The sequence below is a fragment of the Phascolarctos cinereus genome, unplaced genomic scaffold, assembly GCF_003287225.1.
Source record: "Phascolarctos cinereus isolate Bilbo 61053 unplaced genomic scaffold, phaCin_HiC Scaffold_4;HRSCAF=312, whole genome shotgun sequence".
NCBI lineage: Eukaryota > Metazoa > Chordata > Mammalia > Diprotodontia > Phascolarctidae > Phascolarctos > Phascolarctos cinereus.
This window is the reverse complement of record NW_027555847.1, coordinates 590,389,322-590,417,134: the sequence shown is the minus strand read 5'-3', so window position 1 is coordinate 590,417,134 and position 27,813 is coordinate 590,389,322. Positions and strand designations below refer to the sequence as shown.

The 27,813-nt window shown below is 40.4% G+C and overlaps 1 protein-coding gene across 1 annotated transcript in view; it reads right to left on the bottom strand.

Annotated features, from left to right (window-relative positions):
• The window catches only part of MATN2 (matrilin 2), a 202,873-nt gene that overhangs the window by 73,750 nt on the left and 101,310 nt on the right, over positions 1-27,813 (bottom strand). Inside the window, 1 exon segment of the mRNA XM_020968963.2 lies at positions 11,687-11,809. Coding sequence (XP_020824622.1) covers positions 11,687-11,809 — 123 coding nt within the window.

Genomic DNA, 27,813 nt, shown 5'->3' with positions numbered 1-27,813 from the left:
GTATAGAATAATGATAGATAGAGAGTCAAGAAGAAGTAGATTCAAATTCCATCCCTGACTCATACTGTCTATGGGATCCTAAACAAAGCTCTTTTTATCTCAGCTCCCCAAGCAACTCCCTAAGGCTGTAAGTTGCAGAGGAGGTACCAGTTTGAATTAGAAAAGGGAGTTTCCTCATTAAAATTCCCTATAATAATAAAATCTCTACTATTGTAAAAATAAAAAAAAAGAGGAGTAACTAAGGCCTGGTTGGGGAGGAGAGGGCTAGGAGGATGGAAGTGCATAGTAATCTTCACCTAGAACTCAGCAATGACTGTTTTTTCTCAAGTTTCATTCCAGTTCCAAAAAAAAAAAATCGGTCCTTACGTAATGTTCTCTTGAAGTTTATAGTGCTTTCCACAGGACCCAGGAGTCTAATTTCTCAGCTATTATATTCCAGCTCTCCTGACTACAAAGTCATAAGCACACAGAGAGTGGAACCATAGTTTCTATTTTTGGTCTCTGACCGACTTGAAAGAAACCATTTCATAAGGAGCCAGTAGCTGTCTATAAAGATAAAGGCTACTTAAGTGCTATATAATGAAAAGTAGAGATTTATAGCTCTTGATTTAAAATCTGTCTACACTCTGAGGGTTTTCTATGATGGAACAGTCTGCAATGTGGATGATATTGAGCAGAAACAGGTTATTTTTAGGAGGAAGAGACATATTGTTAACATCTGGCAGTACCCAGAGATCAAAAGCCAAGTCTGCTGTTGAGAGAAGTTACAGATAAAATGACTTCCTCAGCAAACACACATGCTCACACAGATGTACAAAGACACCTGCACACCTATACAACCCTGCTTTCCCCATCCCCAAAATTGCTTTATTCAGAAATGGCAAGTTTAGTAAAAGGGTTTCATGTTGATGCTGGTTATATTATTCCAGGAGTTCTCCATCTTCTTTAAAGTCATGGACCCCTTTGAAGGTCTGATGAAACCTACGATTTTCTTAGGCTAATAGTTACAAATGAATAAAATAAAATACATATGATATTAAAGGAAACCAAAGATTAATGGGGAAAAAAAGGATTTAATAGTTTCCCTATCCAGTTTCACAGATCCCTGGAAATCTGCCTATAGATACTCTGAAAATAATATTAAAAAAGAAGCTAGGCTATTTCACATTTGAGTTGTTTGTTCTTACACTTCAGTATTCTAATGACAGCCCAAAAGTGTACATGGTATTTAATTGGCCAGTCCTACCTCAAAGGGTTTTTGTGAGCCTCAAATGAGACATTATATATGTAAAACACTTTGCAAACTTTAAAGCATTATGTAAATGTTAGCTAGTACTACACATGCCTCTATTTTATGGTGTATTGTTTATCCTCCAAGAAAGAAACTATGTGTATGTGTGTGTGTGTGTGTGTGTGTATGTGTGTGTATGTGTATGTGTGTGTGTGTGTATTGTGTATAGGATACTAGGTAGTGTGTGTGTATACATATATATATATATATGTATATGCATACACATATACATATGTATATACATATATATATATATGTATATGCATACACATATACATATGTATAGTAGAGAGAATACAGACACACTACTAGGAGCTTAGAGGGATTCCAAAAAAAAACACACCACAATTTCTACCCTTAAAAGAACATGTCTAATTGGGAAGCTAAAACAAAGACATAAAAGAATATAGACTATAAGCTCCTTGAGGGCAGGGACTATTCCTTTTTGTCTTTTATATTGAGCTATGCTATAGCATGGTGAATGTTTGTTAGATTGAATTGAATGAGCATTTACTTCCTTGTTTTATTATTCAACTTTTTATTTAATTCAACAAACATTTATTAAATGCCAACTTTGCCCAAGGTACTATGCTAGGAATGAGGCTATAAAGTCCCTCAAGGACCTTACATTTTACTAGAGGGATACAACAGGTACACAGATAAATACAAGGTAATTTGTACCTATTCTCTCCGTTTGTAATGAAGAGTGAGAGAGATCACTAATAACTTGGGACCATGAGACCAGGGAAGGTCTCATGGAGATGGAATCTCCTGAGATGAACCTTAAAGGAAGACAAGAAGTCTGAGCAGCAGAGATGAGGAGGGAGGACATTTCAGGATTCAGGGATGGCCTATAAATATGCATGAAGGCAGGAGATAATCTAATGTTTAATCTTGGTGACAATGTGAAATATTTTAAGTTGAAGGTAAGTACTGTGAGATAAGTATGGAAAGGTAGTGGGGAGTCAGACTGTGGGAAATGTCTGGCTGTGGACCTTATAATTTATCCTAGAAGTTATGCTGCTGCTGTTTGCCCTTTGTTCTCCAAGAGGACCATGACATCAGGGAGGTGATACCATGACATGTAAGTGAATTTGATTTGAAAGAGGGAGGGCTATGCAAAGTTACCAGCCTCACTTTCTCCTCCAGAGCCATCTGGGTCCAGTGGCAAGATATGAATCAGGACAACTAGAGATGGCCTGGGATGCAGTGGGGGATGTTGGCCTTTTCAAGCCAGGTCTCAACAGAGAGCTATTCAAAACCTTTTGAGCAGGGGAGTGAAATGGTCAGTCCTGTGCTTTTGATATATTATTTTGACCTCTGTGAGAAAGATGGCTTACAGAGAGGAGGAACTGGAGGCAGGGAGACAAACTAGAAGGCTATTATTGAAAAAAGGCAAAAACGAAATTAGCTGCTGCCTTTAATGAGCTTACATTGTACTGGAGGTGGTATAGACACAGACGAGTTAAGTATAATACAGAGTAAGAGGTAAAAGGAATGAAGCAGAGATCAGACAAAATGCTCTAGAAGGATTTGAGGAGTAAAAGACCAGTCACATTAGGAATGACTGAATAAATTGTGGAAAATGAGTAGAATAGAATATTTCTTTGCTGTATGAACCAATGGATCTGGAGAATTCAGAGAAACCTTGAAAGGATGGTATGAACTGATTCAGAGGGAAAATGAATAGGGTCAGGAAAACAATTTACACAAAGATCACAATACTATAGAGGAAAATAACTTTTAAGTACTAGAGAATTCTGATCAACCATGACTTCAGAGTACTAATAATGAAACATGCCACCCTCCCCTTAGCAGAGAGGAGATGTTTTGGAAATATAAAATGACATGCATTTTGAGATTTGGCTAATATATTGATTTGTTTTACTTTACCATGTTTATTTTTTACAAGGAAGGGCTTCTATAAGGGTGGGGTAAGTTAGTGGGCAGTAGTAGAGGCACCAAATGAAAGAATGAAAAAAAGGGAAGGAAGAAAAGATGAAAGGAAAGAATGTCAATAAAATATACACAGAAGAGAACAGAAAGACAATCAGAAAAATACACAAATAGGGCAATTTTGTTACTGTAATTCAGTCTTCAAGGTGAGAGATAAGGGGGAGAAAGAGAGAGAGAGAAAGATGAAGCTCCAAACTCTTGTAGGTCTAGAAGACAATCTGGAACCATATGTGTGTCTCTCTTCAAGCCAGAATGAAGACCATCTCCTCTCTAAAGCTCATACCAACGCCACCTTTCACACAGGCACACAGTTTCTAAATACCATTCTCCACAACTATCAGAGTATTATGTAAAATCCTCCAGGCTTAAAACACAGATTACATGATTGTCTTGTTAAATTTAATATGCACTTAAAAAAACCCAACCTGTATATAACAGAAGTTCATGGTTTCATAAGCAATCTTCTTTTTTGTTCTTTGTGAACACAGTGATGAGTTCGTGTTTGTTAAATTCCTAATAGAAAACACACACACACACACACACACACACACACACACACACACACTTTTTTTTAAAGAAAGAACTGAAGGCACTAGGTGGTACAGTGGAGTCAGCTAAATGACATCAAGAACAACATGCTACATGTGGAAGCCTTGAATTCCAACCCCACCTCAGACACTTGTTTAGCTGTGTGATCATAGGGAAGTCACTTCAACTTTCTCACCCTCAGTTGGTTCATCTGCAAAATTGGTATAATAATAATACTCCACAAGGTTGTTGTGAAGATCAAATGAGATCTTCAAGGTGATAGCAGGACATCAGCAGATAGAACTGCCTAACAGATATATGGGGAAGCTGAGTCAAAGGTCAGGAGAATGATCATGGCTTTGGAAGCTATGCTTCTAGAGGTGATTGTTGAAGCCATGGGAGCAGACCATGATGAGTCATTTACATTGATATCAGACTCTAAGGTTTACAAAATGCTCTCCTCACAATTCAGTGAGCTATGAGGCTTAGTCAACATAGTTTACCCAAGGTACCTTGAGCTCAGCACGTCTAAAATTGAACTCATCACCCCCTCCCCTAAATCCACCTTTCCTTCAAACTTGCCTCTTTTTGAGGAGGACACCATTACTTTCCCAGTCATCTATACAATACATATTGTCAGAGTTATCTGACAAACCTCAAAACACTATACAAAAGCTAGCTATTATTACAATTAATAATAAAAATATAAAGCTTAATGGAACTAACTGATTACTTCAGATGATTCTTGAAGGTAGATAAGGAATCAGAAAGGTAAAAATTAAGAGAGAGTTTACTGCATGCATGAAAGATGGCTTCTGTGAGGTCAAAGTGGTGAGAGACAATATGTTGAATTGAGGGAATAGCTAACAGTCTGGTTTGGCTGCAATGTTGAGGCAGCAGAGTATCCTGGAGCCAATAAGGAATCACTGATGAGTTTTGAGCAGTGGAGTTATGTGTCAGATGTCCATTAGGAAGATTATTTTGGTATCTGATGGATTGGAAAAGGGAGAGCTTGGAGGTAAGGAAACTTAGAGGTAAGAAGACTGTTAAAAATAGAGGGACTGTTAATCAGTATTGCTGTGGCCTGCAAGACCTGGAATAACACTGCCTCCAAAGAACTAAAAATAAGCATCATAATGTGGTAGGTGTAATAGGTTTCAACAGATAACCAATAAGGAAAGCTGAAAAAGAAAAGGAATAAATGATGTCATTAGAACTGAATGACAGAAAGAAAAGATGGGCTGTTGAGAGTGAAGGAAGACAGGTGGACAGCCAGAGTGTTCCGTTGGCATTCTCATAGAAAATGAGGAAGACTTCCAACACACTGAGTAGACTCCTATAGTGAACTTTTGGGGAAAAATGAATGAGAGTCCCACAATATGGGCAGGCATGGATGGGTTATGATCTGCATGACAGAGGGAATTCTCAAACTGAAGAGATCATTGCCTGAAGACAATGGTGGCAGTGTGAATGAAGAGAAGAGAATGGATTAGAGAGAGATGTGTGGAGGCAGAATCGACAACCCCTGGCAACTGCGTGGATGTGGGATGAGGGAGAGGAAGAGTCAAAGATAACTCTGACAATATGTATTGTATAGATGACTGGGAAAGTAATGGTGTCCTCCTCAAAAAGAGGCAAGTTTGAAGGAAAGGTGGATTTAGGGGAGGGGGTGATGAGTTCAATTTTAGACGTGCTGAGCTCAAGGTACCTTGGGTAAACTATGTTGACTAAGCCTCATAGCTCACTGAATTGTGAGGAGAGCATTTTGTAAACCTTAGAGTCTGATATCAATGTAAATGACTCATCATGGTCTGCTCCCATGGCTTCAACAATCAACTCTAGAAGCATAGCTTCCAAGCCATGATCATTCTCCTGACTTTGACTCAGCTTCCCCATATATCTGTTAGGCAGTTCTATCTGCTGATGTCCTGCTATCACCTTGAATTCTATTTGTCCACAGTTGAATTCATTGTCTTTCTCTCCAAGCGAGCTCTTCTTCATTTGGGTCAATTGGGCCATTAATGGCTACCAAGGCTTAAGATCTTGAAGTAATCCTTAGCACCTCCCTTCATACATCAAGTATGTCACCAATTCTTCACATGCTTCTTTCAGAATTTCAATCAATTCCTTTCCATTTCTATGACCATCACCTTCATCCAGGACCTCATCATCTCACACCTTAACCACTGCAATAGTCTCCTGATGGATTTTCTTTATGCTAATCTCTCCTTTGTCCAATCTAGTCTACATAGCATTACAAAATTAATATGTCTAAAACAATGCTTTGCATATATCTACCACTCCCTTCCCCCATGAACCCTCAGAAACCAGCATGGTACAGTGAAAAGAGGAATGGCCCTAGATTTAGAGAACCTGAGTTCAAATCCTACCTCTGACACTTAACTGGGTGACTTTGGGTAAGTCACTTAGCTTCCTTGGGCCTCATCTTCATCATCAGTGAAAATGAAGTTGAACTAGATAGCCTCTGAGGTATATGACCCCATGACTATCTCTAGGAAAATGCCCAGAATCTTTAGGCTTGCTTTCAAAGGATGCACAATCTGGCCTCGCCCTCCCTCCCTAACTTTGTCTCCCCATATTCCACTCTTGTACATAGCTCTCCTGTTCAGCCAAATTAGTCTATTCACTCTTTCCCAAAACACACCTTGAACACTCCTGCCTTCAAGCACTTGCTTATATCACTTAGCTTGCCCAGAATGCCCTGCCTTTTCTTTTCTACCTGTCTTTGCTCAGCTGCTGGTGAGTTTTCCCTCTTCTGAACTCACAGACTCACAGCTCCTTAGAGTCAGAAGAGATCACCTTGTCCTTATTGCATCTACCATCCTTTTGGCACTCAACAGATGCTGTCATATATTATTATTATTTACCTTTAACTGGGCCATTATCCTCTTGACAGCAGGGACTGTGTTATATACTTCTCTGTATTTCTAGCACCTAGCACAAAGTCATGAATACATTATGTGTTCAGTAAATGTTTGTTGAATTGAGAAGGAAACTTCCCACTCAAAGCTTGATGATGAATGGTGATGGAAGTACCCTGAGTCATCTTCACTCAGGTGGTGCCAAGGTAGAAATGACTGGAGCCTGGAGAGGAAGGGACTGTGCCATTTGAGAGTTTGTAATAGATGAGGAAGGAAGAGCCTGGATTAGTCTGACCCAAAGTCTAGATCTGGGGACAGTGGACTTCAGATTGTTCAGAGGAAAGACAGGCCTAAAATCACATAGGGAAGATTGGTGCATGAGAGAAGGGATGCTCTCAAGAATAAAATTCAGATGATGTGAACACAAATTGTTCTGATGTGGGTGGGGGAGAGGGAGAGTCTGAGGAAAGTGGATATGCAAGGAACTCAGTTTCAGGAAAGAAATGACAGTAAGGGCTGATAACAGAGTGAATTAAAAATAGTGGCATGGTTTCATAAGAATCAGTAATTCCAGAACTCAAAATAATATGAGCCTAGAAATAAATCCTAAGGACAACCAAAAGAGCCTTTAAAGAGTCTATCTTGGGCTTAAACAGGAAGGTCAAAGAAGGGTTTGAATTGTATTTGCTTACGAAGGGGAAAGGAAGATGATAAAGGATGATGGAGAAAATGTAAAACTACTTAATTCTCATTTTGTTTCAGGAGGAATCATCTTTAGACTGGGGAGTATTAAAAACTGCTTGATAGATGACTGAAAATTAAGAGCACTGGCTTTGGAGTCAGAATGATCTGGGCTCAGATTCTAGCTCAAATACTAGCTGTGTGATCCCGGGCAAATCACCTAACCTCTGTCTGCCTCAGTTTCCTCATCTATAAAATGAGGGTGATCATAATAGTACCTACCTCACTGGGTTGCAGTGAGGATCAAATGAGATATAATGCATGTAAAGCACTTGACCAACCATAAAGTACTATTTAAATGTTACCTTTAGTTATAATAACCCTGTACTTAGCTACCTACCCTCAATCAATAACTGGTCAGTCAATAAATATTTATTAAGTGCTTACTTTGTGCCAGGCACTGTGCTAAGTACTGGGGATCCAAAGTAGATAGTGCCTGTCCTCAAGGAGCCCACAGTCTAATGGAGGAGATAAAATACAACTACGTATAAACAAGCTATAATTGGAAATATTCAATAGAGAAAAGGCACTAGAATTAAGAGGGATAGGGAAAGGTTTCCTGAAGAAGAGGAGATTTTAGCTGGGACTTGAAGGAAAGCGAGGAAAGCCAGGAGATATGGAAGGAGAGAGCATTTCAGGAATGGGGGACACTCAGAGAAAAATACCCAGAGCCAGAAAATGGAGCGTCTTATTCAAGGAATAGCAAGGAAGCCAGTGCCACTGGACTGAAGACTAGAAGGGAAGGTGAGGTAAGATGTAAGAAGACTGGAAAGGTGTGTTTGTGGGGGAAAATGTTATGAAGGACTTTGAATAACAATTGGTTATTGAGTTCCTAATATGTTCAGAGCTCTGTGCTGGGTGCTGGGAATGCAAAGCCAAAAGTTAAGGCAAATTAAATCTCAAGGCTCTGAAAGAACTTTTGGATACGACGACAGCCTTGTTGTCAATGACCTTGGAAGAATAGCTGGAGGTAGGAAATGTGCCATTGGTGGAGAGGTGGGCAATGTAATTCTGATTTTGCAAAGGGGATGAGGGACAATTTGAAGCAGCTGGGTGATACAATGGGCAGCTGGGTAGTGTAGTGAATAGAGCACTGGACCTGGAATCAGGAAGACTCATCTTACTGAGTTCAAATCCAGCCTCAGACACTTAGCTGTGTGATGCTGGGCAAGTTACTTAACCCTGTTTGCCTGTTTCCTCATCTGTAAAATGAGCTGGAGAAGGAAATGACAAACCAATCCAGTATCTTTGCCAAGAAAATCCCAAATGGGATCATCAAGAGTTGGCCATGACCAAAATGAGTAAACAACAAAAGGTGATACAATGAAGAGGATGTTGGGCTTAGATTCAGGAAGTCAAGTTCTCCTTCAGACATTTACTAGCTACGTGACCATTTAACCTCCCTCAGCCTCACTTTCCTGGGAGGTAACCTCCCAGGGTTGTTGTAAAGATAAAATGGGATAATATTTATAAAGTGTTTTGCAAACCATAAAGCGCTATATAAATGCTAACTGTTATTATTAGTAGTCTTTTAACTATAAGCCAGTGAACTTGACTTTGGTTTCTGGCAAAATTCTTGAATATGTTACTAAAATGATAGTTTGTAAGCACTTTGGGAAGTGGCAGTCTTTATCAAGAACAAGTCATGCCATCTAAATTTGTTGCCTTTTTTGGCAGGACACTGGTGTATCCGGGAATCAATATAGCCATAATATGCCTACATTTCATCTAGGCATTTGACAAGATCTGTCTTGTGGACAAGATGGAGAGATGTGGACTGGATGATAGTACAACATAAGTGGATTTGGATCAGTGGGAATGACTGAGCTCAAAGAATACTGATGATCAGAACAAGGGCGACCTGAAAGGGGGTGCTTAAGTGTCCTTGGCCCCATTCTGCTCAACAAAATTGTTAATGACTTGTATGAAAGCACCAGCGACATGCTTATCCAAAATTGAAGATGACCCAAACCTGTGAGGGGGTAGTAACTCAGAGGGTAGTGTTAAGACAGAAAAAATCTTGGCAGGCTGTTGAGATGGACCCAATTTAAGAACATTTAACAGGGATAAGTATAAAGTTCTGCACTTTGGGTAAAAGAAAATTAACTACAGAACTACTGATTGAGAAAGGCGGGACTTGACAGAAGTTCTAATGAAAAAAACAACAACAACTTGGGGTTTTAGTGGACTGCAGGCTCAGCAGAAGCCAGCAGGGTGACATAACTGAAAATGCTAACACAAACCTCTCCAGAATCAGTAAAGTAGTTTTCCAACTTATGGTTTCATCAGATATCCATTCAGCTCCTGTGGGCCCCTTGTTTTCTGTGGTAAATTCTTCCTGAAAGAGTTCTTCCCTTCTTGGGAAAGGGCTCAGACCAGCTATTCTTGATTCTCTGGACACAATCACTATATGCCTGTGTGGGCACATCCTTCTCCCCACTCCACATTGTCCAGCTCCCCTTTTATGTGTTATCTTTCCCCATTAGAATGTAAGCTCCATGAGGGCAAGCCCTACCCTTCTTTTTACTGTTATTTGTATACCGAGCACTCAGGACAGCGCCTGGCACGTCGTAAGCACTTAATAAACACTTGTTCACTTGCTGATTCCTACAGGAAGGACTTCTAGAATCTGGAGAGTGCTCAGAGTAAGAGAGTGACCAAGATGGTGATCGCATAGTGCCTAGCACATAATAGGTGCTCAGTAGACACTTGTGCACTGACTGACTGATCTTAAACCACATCAAAAGAATTGGTTGAAGGAACTAGGGATACTTAATTTTGAGAAGAGGTGACATGATCACTCTCTTGAATTACTCAAAGGGGAATATGTGGAAGAGAGATGTACAGAATGTAAGCCCCCTGAAAGCAGGGACTGTTTGTCATTTTGTCTTTTTATTTCCCTAGTGCCTTGCATGTAATAAGCATTTAATGAATGCTTCCTGAGTTGAACTGAGTTGAATCAGATTTGTTTTATATTTGCCCCAGAGGACGGTTCTAGGAGCAGTAGATAGAAGTTGTAGAGATGGACCCCAGACCAATCTAAGGACAAAATTCCTAAAAGAGCTATTTTAAAATGGAGTAGAGGAGAAGCTAGGTGATGCAATAGATAGAGCTCCGGCCTTGGAGTCGAGAAGGACCTGAGTTCAAATCCGGCCTCAAACACTTGACACTTACTAGCTGTGTGACCCTGGGCAAGTCACTTAACCCCAACTGCCCACGAAAAAACCAAAAAAAATTTGAGTAGACTACTTCAGAAAGTAGTTAAGTAACCCATCATTGCAACTGGTTGGTAGAGAGATTGGATGGCTGACCAGTCATTGGGATATTGTAAAGAATATTTCTATGTAGGTATAAGTTCAACCTGATGATCTCTGAAGCCCATTTTTTATTCTTCCATGATCCACTCTCTCTCATTCTCTGCTTGGGAGCAATATTTGGGGAAGAGAATGAGTAGTTTTATCCACTTACGGGCAAGAGGAAAATAACTACTAATAAGTCTGGCTTATTAGCTAACTTGGCTAATTTAGCTCATGTCACTGTTGTCTCTTGATAATCATGTGCTAAGTGAATGTCAAATCACAATAAATTGCAAAGAGAATATCCAAAAGGTTAATTTAAACTATTGGGTGCTTATTCTATGACATTCCAAATTTAGCATTACCTACACATCTCATATTAATATGCTTATCCTCAGTTAGGTTTCCAGCATCTCTCAGAACTTTGTTCCAAATCCAATTAACCACTTCCTCCTACCCTCTCTCCTTCCTTATCTCAGTAATCAGGATACTTCTCTACTTGTTGCCTGGAGCCCATCTGGCCTCCACACACAGAATCACAGATCTCGGGAGTTGGAAAGGACATCAGCGGCCATCTAGTCTAACTAACAGCTGGCTGAAAAATCTCTTTTCAAGGGTCTGCTTTCTACCTGATCCAATGGTGGCCATATTTTCTAATTTCAGAATGAACACGATGGTTTATTTTCACTTTAAATGGTGCCCTGCTCCCCTGCTTTTGGCAGCTTGGGTAATGAAGGCAACCTAGGAAGAGCAGACCAATTCCACTCGAGGAGAATGCCTTTTGAGATACTTTTCATTCTTGTCTGCGTGCCTATGAAAAAGCCTGTGAGGCTATTGGCTTCTATCTGACGGAGGATGGGATGGGGCTTAGACCTAAGCAACCCTAACTGTTGACTTGGAAACACATGGGGTGACTTCTTACCTTGGCCCCCTCTTGTCCCTTCCCCTCACCCAATTCTTCCATAATATACCAGTTTAGTATCAATACTCACTGACACATTTCTTCCCATCTTCAGCAAGGTTGTAACCATTATAGCATTGGCACACGTAGGATCCGGGAACGTTCACACATATCTGCTCACAGGCATGGTCCTGCATTTCACACAGATCCTGAACTGAAACACAGGGTCGGGCAATTAGAAGATGACCACATGGAGGCCACAGACACAGCTTTATCTTTAGGGGTCTCAAACTACAAGATAATCTAACGAACAGTTCTTCAGCACTTTAAACCACCACCGCCACCAAATACTTGAATGCTTACTGTCCCTGCATCAAGCACCCAGTTAAGTATAGTACAAAGACAACACCATAGACACAGTTCTCCCCTTTATGAATTTAAAAGTACTTTGAAACCAAACCATATCTTGTCCTCTATCACCTCCATCTGATTTTCTACCACCCTTCCACTCCCCATGGATCAACACTGTCATTCACATTTTATAGATAGGGAAAGTGAGGCAGAGGGCAGTTAAATGACCCATATAACTAATGACAGACCCAAGAATTCCTGAGCTTATACCAGCCCATCAGGATACATTCCTTGTCAAATACAACTTAGAGGTAAGTGTGGTGCAGTAATTGGTATGCTGGAAGTGGAGTCAAGATTATTTATTTCTTCATTACTCTCTGGGTTATACTCCTGAGTCTCCTGGATCTTCTCTATAATGTTCCAGAAGCTTCTTTACCCTGGAAGCTCACTACCCCCATGAACTTCATACACTGAAAGCACCTTTGCCTTGTGGCCCCTTCCTCTGATTGAATGGTTCCTTCTAGAACTGCCATTTTAAGAAGGCCATCCTGGACAACTACGGTTCCATTCCTCTCCAGGCTATACTCCTGACTCTCCCAGATTTTCTCTACAATGCCTCAGGTATCTTCATCTCTTCCTCTTAACCTTTTCAGCTTCCTTTTATTTGTTGTCTTCTCTCAATAGAATGTAAGCTCCTTGGGGCATCTAGGGGGGAGCAGTAGATAGAGCACAGGCCCTGGAGTTAGGAGGACCTGAGTTCAAATCACACCTTAGATATTTACTAGCTGTGTGACCCTGGGCAAGTCACTTAACCTTGATTGCCTCCAAAAAATATGTAAGCTCCTTGTGGGAAGGGACCATCTTTCTGCTTGTATTTCTCTTCCTCAAACCTTAAGGAAGTGCCTGACACATAGTAAGGCTTAATAAATACTTGTTGACTCGACATGAAGACCTGGCTTCAAATACCACTTCTGACTTTTATTACTTACGTCAAGGTAACAAATGCCATGGGCAAGTCATTTAACTTCTCTTGGCCTCAGTTTCCTCATCTGTAACACAGGGATAATAATACCTGCAGTTCTGTCTTTACAGGATTGCTGTGAGGCTGTGATGAAATAGCAGAAAGTGCTCTGCAAACTTCAAAGTGCTATATAAATACCAGTGTTTATTACTAAAATAAATTCTGAAACTGTCTCTCCCTCTGTTTATTTTCCCTAATAAACAGCCAAGGGAAAAATGATAAATGGAAAAGCTACAGGAGAATGCTAGAGAATGCAAATTACTAAAGGGGCCTGGATTCTTATCATAAATTATCATTATTGTTTGGTCAACACTTGCTAAGTGCTCACAAGGTGCTGATATGCCCTGTCTCTTTACTCAAAACAAAAACCAAAAACTGTGGGAATGCATTTACAAGAATATATTTGTGAGATTGGAACTTAAAGGTATATTAAAGGTAATAAAGGTCAAAGATATCAATCCATCACTGATTCATTCTTTCCATTCAACAAACAAGCTCTTTTTATAATGCTCTTTCCCAGCACAGAAGATGGTTTGACTCATGTAAGAGAATTGAATTTGCCATTGATTTCCCCATTAGAGCCTGGGGGAAATCAGAAAACATTTGAGGAGTTGTTTGTTCAATATAATAAAGAGAAATTTGCCTGTTAAATAAATGATAAGTCTTCTGATATTGTGGAAAGTGTGTTAGATTTGAATCAAGAGATCAAATTCTGAACCGGGAAAGTCATTTCATGGTGTTTCTAGGCCTCAGTTCTCATATGTGTAAATGGAGTTCATAATACCCTGTTCTTCTCATGGAGTGGTCCAAGGGAAAGCTCCTAAATCACCTCATCTCATTAGAAACATCTCATTAGAAAGAACTGATGGAATCTGAATGCAGATCAAAATATTTTTTCACTTCATTTTTTTTCGTGTTTTTTTTTTATTTTGGTCTGCATCTTCTTTTACAATGTGACTAACATGGAGGTATGTTTTACATGATTGCACACGCATAACATAACAATTTATTGTTCTATCAGAGAGGAGGACAGGGAAGGAGGGAGAGAATTTGGAACTCAAAAATTTTAAAAACGAGTCTTCAAAATTGTTTTTACATGTAATTGGGAAAAAATAAAATGTTATTCAAAACAATTCCAAACCTCACATCTCATTAGTTGCTAAGTGAAGGAGTCAGTATGCCAGCTCAGGGCACTGGCTCAGGCTGTCTCCTTGTGGGGTCCAAACCATGAGTTGTCTATGTTCCATATTTCTCCTTCCGTGGCTTTTTTTTACCCCTAAGTTTCCTCTGCACAGACAGACCGCCTTCTGCACCTCAGATTTGTATCTATCACCCATGAACTCATTTCCTATGCTTCCTATTGCCTCGTCACTTGGGTTTGTTGTCTTTTTTTCTTTTTTCCGGTCTTCTAGCTCTGAATAGGAGGCCAGTCAACAGGTCAATAAACATTGATGAAGAGCCTGTTATGTGTCAGGCGCTGTGCTAAGGGCTGGGGAAACAAAGAAAGGCAAAAAACAGTCCCTGCTCTCAAGAAGCTCACAGTCAGTCTAATGGGAGAGAGAATATGTGAACAACTTGCTGTATACAAGATAAACAAGATAATCAATGGGGAGAGTGAGGAGTTGAAGATGATACCAAGCTTGTAAAACTAGGCAATTAAAAGGATGGTTGAGCTTTTGACAGTAACAGAGAAGTTCGGAAGGAGCATAGGGTTTGAGAGGGAAACTAATGTAACAAATTCTGAGATTCAGATGATTACCCTTCCATGCCTGCTCATCCTATGGAGCTCACTCTGTCCCAACTAATTGGAAAAGGGGAGATGAGGATTGCTCTTACTTAGTCAATGCCCCAGAGAACAGAACTGGCACTCTGAGGGGTGTCTGCCCTAGTCATGAGGTGAACTGGGGGTCAGAAGATAGATACGCATGTGTGCATGCATGTGTGCATATGTGTGTGCATGCATGTGGATGTGTGTGCGTGTGTGTGTGCATGTGAAATTTTTCCAGGGGCAACTATGCAGCTGCTCTATAGGTGCCTGGGTAGTGGTTAATCAGGGATAGGGAACCTGTGGCCTTGAGGCCACAACCAGTTCAGAAGAAGAGAGCTTGCCACTGGAAGGACAGGACAGAGTTTCAGGGGAAAAGGGAAGGCATGGGTTGAATTAGAGATAAGGTCCCATGAGTGGCTGTCACAGGGAGGGTCCCATCCTCCCACCTCTGATTGGCTGATCACATACCCCTTGGGACCAGGTCATTGTCTCCACTCTGGAGACCCCTATTCTGGATGCAAGAAGAAATGCTGTGTCCAGGATCAGGGATTATTGAATTCAGTAGCTTCATGAAATATGCTTCATTTAGCTTCCTGTTATGAACTTCTGCTCTCTGTGGCCACATTTTCCTGTTGACTGGATTAACCACAAGTGTGGTGATACCAGCAGTTGGAGGCGAGCATTCTTTTCATCTTGATGATCCTGTTTAATTTGCAGGGTCTTTTGGGAACTTTTGGGCTTTTGGCTTTGGAAGGCTGAAATCTGGGTGTGTAAGCATTTGAAGTCAGAAACGTGGCAGGCAAGCAGACAGCCCTTGAGGGGGAAGAAAGCCAGGACATGACATACCCATGTGTCTTCATGATGCACCAAAGTGTGGTTGTGAAGTGACTATATGGGGTAGAGTGAATAGCACTGAATTTGGAATCAGGCTTTCAAATCCTGGCTGGGTGGCTTACTTACCTATGTAACCTTGGGCAAATCAGTGAATTTTTCTAGGTCCTAATTTCCTCTTCTGTAAAAATGAGAAGGTTTTATAGCTATAATTATTGCTAGAAAAATGGCCCTATCAAGGACAAGGGCTGCTGACAAACTCAAACCAGAATTTTGTTTAATGATTAGGTAGTTCCTGTCCACCATGAAGATAAGCCCCTTCCCCCTTAACATTTACTCTCATGAATCACCAACCCCTTTCCCTCAAATGGAAAGCTTTCCAGTTGGCTTGTCTTTTCATGATGTTTTTATGGTCTTTGGGATTTATGACCATGGGGATTTGTACAGACTGAAAGGAAGACGTAGCGGGGGATTAATTTAATTAAACAAATACGATGCAATGGATACAGACTGGGTTTTGAGAAAACAACAGCAGTGTTTTTCTGGAAACGGGCACTTCAGTCAGAAACCAATACAGATGTTTTCAAATGATAGCTTAGGCTTTTGAAAAACACCAGTGATTTTCTAGTGTTTTTCACCCCATGGGCAGGTTCTTTCTGTACTGGTAATAAAACCCAAGTAGGGGACAAAGGACTTTGAAGTCAAACTTCTTTGAGTGTCAGCACTATGATTTATAATCCCAGAGGTGACTTGGAAGGCCTCGGGGGTTGGAGCCACAATAGTCTTCTCCTCCAAGATCTCTAAAAGAAACAGGGCTTTGAAGAGTTTGGTGAAGTCGGAAGGCAAAGTTTTTCTAGGCTGGCCTAAATCTATGGTCCTGTGATTCATCAAAGTAAGAGGCAAACTATGGCCTTTAGCCAAATCCTCAGGCCTGTTTTTGTGCCACCCTTGACTTAAGAATGGTTTTTACATTTTCAAATAAAGTTTTGTCATATTTAAAAACATTGCATATGGAAATCCACCCATGTCTCTCATTGGGGATGATGTTATCCTGTAAAATCCTCTGCAAAGGGTCCAGCCACCATCCTGCAGGCCCTCTTCTACCTGACCTTGCATGGATACAGTGGAGCAGTGGTTCTCTATCATTCTCACTGCATCATTGGCCAACTTTCTTTTTCTCTGATAGCGTCCTCAACGCCACTTCTCTCGCGTAATTCTTGGCAGCTAAAACATCCCACTCATGTCCACCATGCAGCACCTCTCCAATGACCCACAACTTTAATTCTTCAGAACTGTGACATTCTTAGGTAGGTAAGTGGGGCAGTATATTGCAAGAGTGTTGGACTTGGAGTTAGGAAGTCCTGAATTCTTATCCTACCTGTTCTGTGACTTGTCCTGTGGCCTTGGGCATGTCATTTAACTTCCCTCAGCCTCAGTTTCCTTATCTATAAGTGGGAATAATAAGAGCCTATATCTCACAGGGCTGATATGATGATTAAATGATATAACATATGTAAAACATTTCATAAACTTTAAAGCACTATATACATTTATGCCATGTCTCAATTCTATACAGCTTCATCAGAAGAATATTGTTAAAAGGCTAGGACTTTGTTTTAGGGAGAAGTTTGGATATATTTATCTATATACATGTCACAAACCTCAGGAGAACATAAGCTAGAGGGCAGGAATTGTTTTGTTTTTGTCTTTGAAGTTCTAGTGCCTAGTACCAGGGCTTTGCATGTATGTCGTCTTTGTTGAATTGCTTGAATTAAATCTCAGAATACTACAGGGCCTTTTCAATGAGATCCAGAGTCACTCAGAAGAAAGTGACCTAGTAATCCTTACAGGAAAAACCATGGAAGTGAGCAGAACCAAGAAAGCATTGTACACAGTAACAGCAACATTGCGTGATAATCAACTATGATTGACTTAGCCCTTTCAGAAACATAATGATCAGGGCAGCTAGGTGGCGCAGTGAATAGAGAACCGTCAGGAGGACCTGAGTTCATATTTGCCTCTGACCAAACATTTGACACTAGCTGTGTAACTCTGGGCAAGTCACTTAACCCAATTGCCTAATGATGATGATAATAATAATAATAATAATAATAATAATAATAATAATAATACCATGATCTAAGGTAATTCCAAAAGACTCATGATGGAAAATGCTCTCCACATCCAGAGAAAGAACTAATGGAGTCTGGATATAGATCAAAGTGTACTATTTTCATTTTCTTTTTTTTTTATGTTTTTTTCCTTTTGGTATTTCTTTCACAATGTTACTAATATGGAAATATATTTTACATGATAGCACATAAATAACCTATATCAAATTGCTTACTATCTTAGAGCGTGAAAAAAAATTTGGAGCTCAAAATTTTACATAAAAATGAATGTTAAAAATTGTCTTTACATGTCATTGGAAAAAATAAAATGCTATTTAAAAGAAAAAAAAGAAAAACCATGAGGATGAAGAATGTATATTCCTGAGATTATCATCCACAATCTCATGGGCAGCCCACTGAATCGGTCTATCGGGATACATATTTTGAACAGCCCCTATAGATGGCTGGTCAGCAGGGAGCAGAATTGAAGAGGAAGAAGACAGAAGACTGAATTACAATGTTTACATTTGGGAAATTGATTAGCACTTTAAGTGATCTTCCAGCTGCTCCATGACAGACTTTCAGGTGGCTCAAGTAGCAATGTGGTGGGCATAATTACTCAATCAATGAATAAAAAAATTTACTAAATGATTATATGTTCTAGGTGCTGTTTTAAGGTCACATAGCTAGTAGGACTTGAACTTAGATCTTTCCTATTTCTGGGCTAATTTTTGGGAAGTGAATCAGTCATGATTAAGAGGGAGAGAGAACAAATGTTATCTCTAATAACAGACACTATATCTAACAACACTAATACCTAGAAAATGTTAACTTACCTAGAGAAAAGCTTCAAGTACCATAGGTAGATCACATGGGAGGGAGTTATGGAATGACATGAGTAAGAATTATACAAGATGAGTAGGTGTGGATGAGTTATAACCTACAGTACTAGAGGAAGTGCCCACATCAATGAGGCCATAAATGCATAGATTAGTATATGTAATATAGAAATATCAAAGCAGTAAACTATGAGTAGTATTTAAAGAAATATAAAGACAGACACAAAGTAATTTTCTTCACCAAACTTAACATACAATTTATCGATGCTCAGCCTATTTCTAGATTTACTTCCTAAGCCTAAACAGAATGCATGCTGACTCTTCTTGGGAGAAGAGCTCTTCCAGTTTAGCAGTGACTTTGGGTTTCAGAACAAAAGGCTAAGCTTTTGTTTGATTGACCGGGTATTATACATTAATTACTAGAGAACTCCTGTCCTTTCCATCCTTTTTTAAAAAGGGTATTCTCCCTAAGAGTTTTTTTTTCCCCCTCCTCAGAAAAGCCTAAGGAAAAAAATCATGTCTATCCAAGACTCTGGAGATGGTTTTCTTTCAATCAGGAAAAAGTTTCTTTGGCAACCCCGTTACAAACGCTAAATTTAGCTATGTAGATCTAGCATTTACACTCTACTCTGGGTCTCAGGCAGAACTGCTTTTCACACAGACTATACGTTAAAAGTACTTTTCCTTTTTCCCTCCTCACCTCCATTTCCTGGCTTCCCTGCCTTCCTTCAAATCTCAGCTGAAGTCTCACCTGATGTGTAAGAATCTTTCCCCAGTCCCCATTAAGGCAATGCCTTTCGCCTGAAATTACCTCCAATTAATCTTGTTCCTATCCTGTTTGTACATAGTTGTATGCCTGTATTCTCCCCACTAGACTATGAGCGTTTTGAGGGCAGAGACTTCTTTTGCCTTTCTTTGTATCCCCAGGACTTAGGATAGTGCCTGGCACGAGATAGGTGTTGCTTAATAAATGCTTTTTAACTTGACTTATTGTGTGACCTTCAGCAAGTCATTTAACCTGTCTAGGTCTCTAATTCCACATCAATAAAACTAGGTGGTTGAACTTGGTGACCTCTAAGGTCCCTTCCAGCTTCTATATCTATGACCCCGTGTCTGGGATGTTAAGAACTAAACCTTTGGCTCTCAGTTTTTAGTTCAGCAAGTCCCTGTCTACATTGCCTAGATAACCTGGAGCCTTTGGAAAAATATTATTTGGCCACCAACTGCAACCTGTCATGCTTCAGAAAGTGGATTCAAAATATTTAAATGTTTCCAATGGATTTACATTTAAATCTAAAAAGAAAAAAAAAAGGAAAGAAACAATTTGACTAGTATAGAATATCAAACAGATCCCATCCAAATCCATAGGGTCATTCTGGTGGAAGTATTCCCTTTATAAGAAAAACACCACATACCTGTAGAGACTATATAACTGGGCGAGACAACTTGCAAACACTGTACAAATAATATACTGACAGGATAAATTGGGTGTAATCATGCAAGGAAGGGACTAGTATTAAGGGGGATCGGGAAAGATTCTTGAAGGTGGTGGGACTTTAGCTGAGACTTGAAGGAAGCCAGGGAAGATAGGAGTTAGAGGAACTGAGTTCTGGCTATGGGTGATAGCCAACGAAAATGCCTAGAGTTGAGAGATGTTTTGTTCCAGGAATAGCAAGGAAGCCAGCATCACTTGATCACAGATTATGTGGGAAGGGTGTGAGTTGTAAGACTAGAAAGGTGGGGAGGAGGGTGTGGTTAGGATATGAAGGACTTTAAAAGCCAAAGTAAGTTTCTGTTTTCCATTAGAACCACTCTCTAGTCTACAATGCTGAGACACTGAGGAGCAGTGGGAGAAGTTCTGGATTTGTAGCCATAAGGATTTTCTGGACTTTCCTACCTGTGGGACCTTGGACAAATCACTTCAATTCTCTGGATCTCAGTTCCCTCGTCCTAAAGGGTGAGGAGGTTGGTCTAGATGGCATCTCAAACTAGCTCTAAATCCATGATCCTAAATTACCCGAAATTCCCCCTTTTACGTCACTCTCTTGGTTTGAGTTCAGTGACAAAAGTAAGGGCGCTATCTTCAGAAGGTCTTTGCTAAAATGTCTGGGCTCCGAGTGCTTCCTTTAGCCTTCTCCCATTAACAATAGCAGTTAACCAGATTAGGACATCTAGGTGTCAGGCAAAGTAGAAAGAACACTGGACCTGGAATCAGGAAGTCCTGAGTTCAAAACCATTCTCAGATACCAACTAGCTGTGTGATCCTGAGCAAGTCACTTAACATCTGTTTGCCTCAGTTTCCTCAGCCATAAAATGGGGATAAAGTGGTACCTACCTTCCAGGGTTGTTGTGAGAATCAAATGAGATAATATTTATAAAGTGAATTTAGCTCAGTGCCTGGGACACAGTTGTTGTTTGTTCTTCATTTTCCAAGAAGACCAACGACATCATCAATGATGTCTTGACTCATGAGTGAATTGGATTTAAGTGAGACAGAATCACACAAAGGCATCAGCCTCACTCTCTCTTCTAGAGTCATCAAAGTCCAGCCGCAGGCCAAAAGTTAAGATGACTCGTGATGGCCCTAGGATGCAATGGATGACCTTGGTATCTTTGATGTCTGATCAAGCACCTGCTTTGTGGCCGCTGGAATAAATTATTCTCATCCACCCATCTGATTGAGGAAGTCTTCACATGCCTGGGGAAGACACCCATCTAACCTACAGATGGGTTTCAGGCCATGTTGGTTACTCTCAACTTGGTTTAGTTCATCTGCCCAGATGGTTTTACTGGGGCATGGCCACTGCACATGCTACAACTTCTTGGAGTCACAGGTGAGAGTAAAGTGACAGGTGGACACCAAAGATGGGTGAACAGCCTTGAAAAGGGCTCAGCAAACCCTCACACCAGAGGTGCTAGTCCTCCCTAAATGCCTTATATACCCTACCTGGAACACAGTAGGTACTATATAAATAGCTAGCTAGTTGTAGTAGTAGTAATAGGAGTAGAAGAAGAAGTAGAAGTAGAAGTTGTAGTAGTAGTAGTAATAATTGCTACCTTCTAAGGCAGAGGTGGGGAAGCTGAGGCCTTGAAGCCAAATGTAGCCCCCTAGGTCCATAAGTGCAGCCCTTTGACTTGAGAAGCTTGGATTCAGTCAAAGGGCTGCACTTGAGGACCTAGAGGGCCACATGTAGCCTCCAGGCCACAGGTTCCCCACCCCTGTAATCTAAGGCATTGTGAAGAGACAAATAAATCTCAACAGGCCTGGAAACAGCAAGGAGCATTGCACTGAGAAGTGCTTGGGGTGAGTGCTTTGAAGGCCTAGGTCCTGGATAATCAGCAAGGTGCATGAGGTTGACTTACCCAAGACAGCAAGCTCTCTCAGACAAGGGCCAGAGGAAGGCCAAGCAAGGGCAGGGTGGGGCATTTAGTTGGAGGGCTCAGAGACAAATGGTGCCAGTTCCCAATGATGTTAACTAGGATTAGTGCTCATAAAGATGATTTTATTATGCTGAGTACTAGAAAAACCATGGCCATAAATATCAGACTCAAGCTTTAAAAAAAATCCTCTTTGGCAAGTATAGACTGCTTTGTAAATTCTAAGGCTGAATAGTTCTTGTACAGCTGAATAGGAAATTTTATGTTTTATAATAAAAGCTCTGGGCAAACCTTGAAAGTCCCCATTCCAAAAGGCAACTTTAGTTCAGCAAAATTTACTTTCTCCCCTCTCAACTTTTAGGAACAATTTAGGAGAGATTTTATGTGTTTATGTTCCTGTATTCGTTAGCCTGGGTAAAGTACGGGCATGTGATAGAAAACTTGAGGCTAAAAACTTCCTTCTAAAAGATAAACTCCCAGAAATCTGAGCTCCCACAAGAGAACCACAGGCAGCCTTATTTTAAATGCTTGTGACTTGGTAAAGCCAGCCCTACTCAACCCATATGATGTGAGAAATGTTGACTGAGTTACCCGGGGTGGGAATACAGGGCAAAAATGTTGGTTTCTTTGGCTCACACAAGCTTGTGTTATATCAGAAAGTTTGTAGGCTGTTTGACATACTAGAACACAATCCGAAAGATATCATGGTAATGATGAATTAAAATCAACTTTAGAAGCAAATTGAAATGAATTATTTTACCAGAAATATTCAGCTCCCTCATTTCTTCTGTCATTGAATTCAAAGCTTTGGAAACAAAATGCATTTAATGGGACGAGGTAGAAAGCATATCTACTTTTCTAGTTACTGATGCTTTGGAAGAAATGGTGTATGTGACTTGCTCCAAAACCAAAGAACAGTTTTAAGAGAGTTGATTTACCACCAGTGGGCAGACATAGAAGTGAGTGAAAATAAAGACAGGCAAATCTATTATCTGCATTTGGGAACTTCCCCCTTCTTTTTCATTGAGTCCAGAGGCCCCAAACTTATTATGACAGCTGCAGTTTGCTTAAAGACTGTCAACAGTACATATGAGTCATCAACTGTACTTCCACATTGAAAAAAAAGAAAGAAAACAAACCTGGCCTATCAAACATGTCCCAGCTGCTCTTTAGATCCTTTCCTATGTCAGTTTAACTATGTTGATTCTCTGATCTACTCCCTAAACAAGGTTGTGCTTTTCTTATGGGAAGCAATAAAAATTCTGGAACCAAAACTCAATTATTTAAATAGATTTATAGGGAGATTGAGGGTATGGACAGGTTCACTTTTGTCTTTGTAATTCCAGCAATGCTGCAGCTGCTGCTGCTGCCGCTGCTGCTGCTACTACCACTACTACTACTACTACTACAACCACCACCACCACCACCACTACTACTACTACTACCACTACTACTACTATTATTACTACTACTACTACTACTACTACACTACTACTACTACTACTACTACTGTTGGTTGTTGTTGTTCAGTCACTTCAGTTGTGTTCAACACTTCTTGGCCCCATTTGGGATTTTCTTGGCAAAGACACTGGAGTGGTTTGCCATTTCCTTCTCCAGTTTATTTTACAGATGAGGAAACTGAGGTTAAATAACTTGCCCAGGGTCACATAGCTAGTAAGTGTCTGAGACTGGATTTGAGCTCAGGAAGACGAATCTTCCTGATTCCAAACCCAGTGCTCTATCCACTGTGCCACCCAGCTGCACTGGAACCTAGGTCTTTATGATTCCCAGGATGCTTCTTTAACCACTATGCTATGCTACCTTTTTGGAGTTCTAGAGAATTGTCAAATTTAGAATTTTTAGGTACTTGACTGTCTTTTGTCTTTTTTTGTATTCTCCGCACTTAGCACAGTGCCTGGTACATACTAGTTGTTCTATGAATGGTTATTGATTGTGAAAATCAGTAATCAGAAGAGAAACTAGGATAGGCTAATGAAGTTTTATGCTATTTAAAGTTCATGCACCTCTTTCTCCTGATGCATACATCAAAGCCTTCTCCCTACTAGAATATCTGTGGTTCATTAAGTTAATCAGCTCAATATTGTCTAAAAGTTCATAATTCACTAGTGTGTACAGTGTAGCACATGGTCCTTCAAGCCAAACGATCAGTTGGCCACTACCTGAAGGTACACTTCCTGCAAGATGGTTCCTCGTGTACCTGAGCACTGTGCCCTGAGATAAGTACAAAGAAAGTCTGGTGCCTGTCCTTTCCAGATAGCTACACCTCTACTCACAGCTAGGGTGTCCTAGCCACAGGGCTGCATCAGTACTGTTTATTTTAATGCTGAATACAGACTTTTAGGCGAGGGGTTGAGCAAGGGGTGAGAAGCTTCACTGTGATTCATTTCTTCCTTCTCTCATCTAAATGAGTGTGTATCAGGAATCTGAATCCTTGGTACTTGGCCCTTTTATCACTGGACTTTCTCCCTGAGGTCTCATCCACTTTCATGGTTTAAATTATCTATCTCCTTCACACACAACTATGAAATCTGCATTTCCTAAGCTGGCTTCTCTTATGAGTTCTCATACCTCATTTCCAACTTTCTATGGGACTTTTCCATTTAAAAGTACCACTGTTACTGCAAACTCAACTTGTACAAATTTATATGTGTATGTATGTGTATGTATATATATATATATATATATATATATGCACACACATATATATGTATGTATGTATAAATATATATGTATATACATACACATATATATGTATGTACGTATAGATAAATATATATATGTATATATGTGTGTTTATATGCATGTGTGTATATGTGTGTGTGTGTGTGTGTGTGTGTGTGTGTATATACCTCCCCCCCCCATTAGAATGTAATCTTAAGGACAGGGGCTGTCCTTGCTTTTTTTTGTGTGTGTGTGTATCTGTCCTTAGCACTTAGAGCAGTGCTTAATCAGTTTTCCTATAAGACCCTGCCCTGCCACCCCAGACATCCAAATTTCTCTCAGTGACACTATCTTCCAAGCACTCAGATTCAAAACTTCAGAGTCACCCTTGATTCCTGCTTCTTCTTCACCCCACACATCTAGTTACCAAGTTCTACTGAGTTTTCCTTCCCAATGCATCTCACCCATCTTCTTGCCATCACCCCAGTTCAGGCCCTTACCACAGCATGCCTGGAGTATTGCAATATGTCCTAGCTAGTATCCCTGCCTTCAGGCTCTCTTTTACCACTAAGACATTTGCCAAATTAATCTTCTTAAAATAGCATTTTGTACATATCATGTCCCCTGCTCATCTCTCTGCCTTTGTGTAAGCTGTCTTCCAAGTTTGGAGTGCATTTGATCTCTGCCTCTTAGAATTGCTAGCTTCCATCAATGAAGGAGGTAATTCAAAGTCTACCTCCTACAGGAAGCCTTTCCTGATCCTCATTGCTGCTTGTATCCCACCTCTTCCCATACAATTACCTTGTATTTACTTTGTTTATACTTATATTTGTATGTGTTGTCTATCCCAATAGACTGTAAGCTCCCTGAGGGCAGGGATTATTTCTTCTTCTTTTTTTTTTTCGCCTTCCATCACCAGTGCCTGGTACACAGTGAGTGGTTAGTAAATGTTTATTGACTGCTCAGATGAGATAATATATTTAAATAATTCTGCAAACCTTAAAGCACCATTTACATGCCGGCATGACAGGCATTATATTTTTAAGGGAGATTCACAGCTACCCATAATTGTGAATTATACCCTACCTCTCACCCTTTCCCTATTCCCCCTCCCTCCTTACCTCCATACAGAAAAGGAGTATGAAAAGCTTGATGATTGATGGAGTAAGTGTAGCTGGAAACTAGCTTCTTCTCATTTTTAACAGAAGGTATGGAGGAGGGCTGAAGAAAACAGGGTCCCTCCCAAGTGTTATTGCTTGGAGGGATCAGTGACAGAATTAGAAGTTAAAAAGTGAATCTTTCTTGACATCCCTATTAAGGAGTAAGATTACCTGTGAAGACTAGAAAGCGTCATGGTGAGTGGGTGAATGAGGGGTATCAAGTGGTATCCCCAGCAATCAGTGATGTGGTCACCTCTCCATTGAGCTTTGATCTGTGACAGTGTTGGGGAGAATAAGGTCTAAGAATGGAGGTAGGTCCTTCAGCCTGGTTCTAGCAAACGAGTTTGAATGCCAGCTTGTGAGAACTCTTGACATATGCTGTAGTTTTAAGATTTCTGAAACCTTTATGCATGTCCATGTGTGTGAAAATGGGGGGTGGTTGACGAGGGCTAAATCTGAGAGCATGAGAACAGTAACAGTTTAAGTAGGTCTTTTTCTATGATGGAATTAAATTCAACAGACATTACTTTCTGTCCTCAAAAGCTTATGTTTTGCTATGATAATATGCCAAGAAACAAGGCTACTTTTAAAAAAAAATTGGAAGTACTAGGAAAGGAAATACAGGTCTTCCTCTAATTGCCTTCCAGGATTGTCCAGGTAGAGCCTTAAGCATCTATATAATATCTGCGTATATGGCTGTTCTGGGGAGGGAGGGAAGAAGTGTTCACTAAGCACCTGCCAGGCACTATGTTAAGTGCATTATAAATGTTATCTCATTTTTGTTGTTGTGGTTCAGTCCTTTCAGTCCTGTCTGACTCTTCATGACCCCCATTTGAGGTTTTGCTTGACAAAGATACTGGAGTGGTTTGCCATTTCCTCCTTCAGTTCATTTTACAGGTGAGGAAACTGAGGCAAATAGGGTTAAGTGACTTGCTCAGGATCACACAGCTAGCGCCTGAGGCCAGATTTGAACTCAGGAATATGAGTCTTCCTAACTTCAGGGCCGGCACTCTACTGTGCTACCCAGCTACCCTAGTTATCTCAGATTCTCACAGCAGCTCTCAGAGGCAGATGCTATTATTACTCACATTTTTACAGTTGAGGAAACTGAGGTAGAAAGTGGTTAAGTGACTTGCCCAGGGTCACTGTTAAAGGATTAGGCCGGATGGTCTTGAGACAGTTTCTCCTTAAGGGAGGCTGTAATTTATAGAATCTATGCATGGAAACCATTATTATAAGATTAGGCCTGATGGTTTTGAGGTCATTATGACAGTTTCCATTTAAGGGAGCCTGTAAGCTTACAGAACATACTAGTGGAAAAATACTGATTAAAAACATTTTGTGAAGGTTGGTACAGCTATGTCCCCAAATAATATTTTGTCTACTACCAGCTTGTTTTTCTCCCTAATAACAAACTCTTCCAAACAATAATTTGCCCTGAGCCCTGATATGCAATGTGGCCAGCTTCAGGAAAGCCAACCAAAATGATAGCATGAGAACCTCACTCTTAGAAGAGCACTCTGGAGTACACTCTCCCCTCCTGCAGCACACCTCCCTGCTGGAGCATCCCCTTTCTGCTGGATGGACTCGTGTCTTTGTGGTCCCTAAAGCAGCCTTTAGGTGAGTTGTACTCTTTGTTAGCGTGTAAGCCTGAGTGGTATGTTGGTCCACTTCTCCTACCTCCCCTTTCTTCACCATTGCTTATAATAAAGCTTTGCACTGAACTAACTCCCATTGCTTTACATGTTATTCTCAGCACCCAAATTTATTAAGGGGTTGTTTTCCCTGATGCCTCTGGCTTGCCCAAGAGCCTTTCCTTAGACATAAACTGGGTACCTTGGCAAGGACTTAACCTATTGACATCCATATCTATACTGAAGGAGTATGACATTGTGAACCCAATTGTAGAAAGCAAGGGTCAACAGGGGAACCTGACATCCTCCCTGGAGGGACTCCTTTATGGCAGAGGACTATCTCAAAACTATCACACAGCTAATAACTATTTGAGGCCAGATTCGAACTTATATATTCTTGACTCCAGGCTCATTGTTCCACTGGAGGGGGAGGTAGAAAAAAA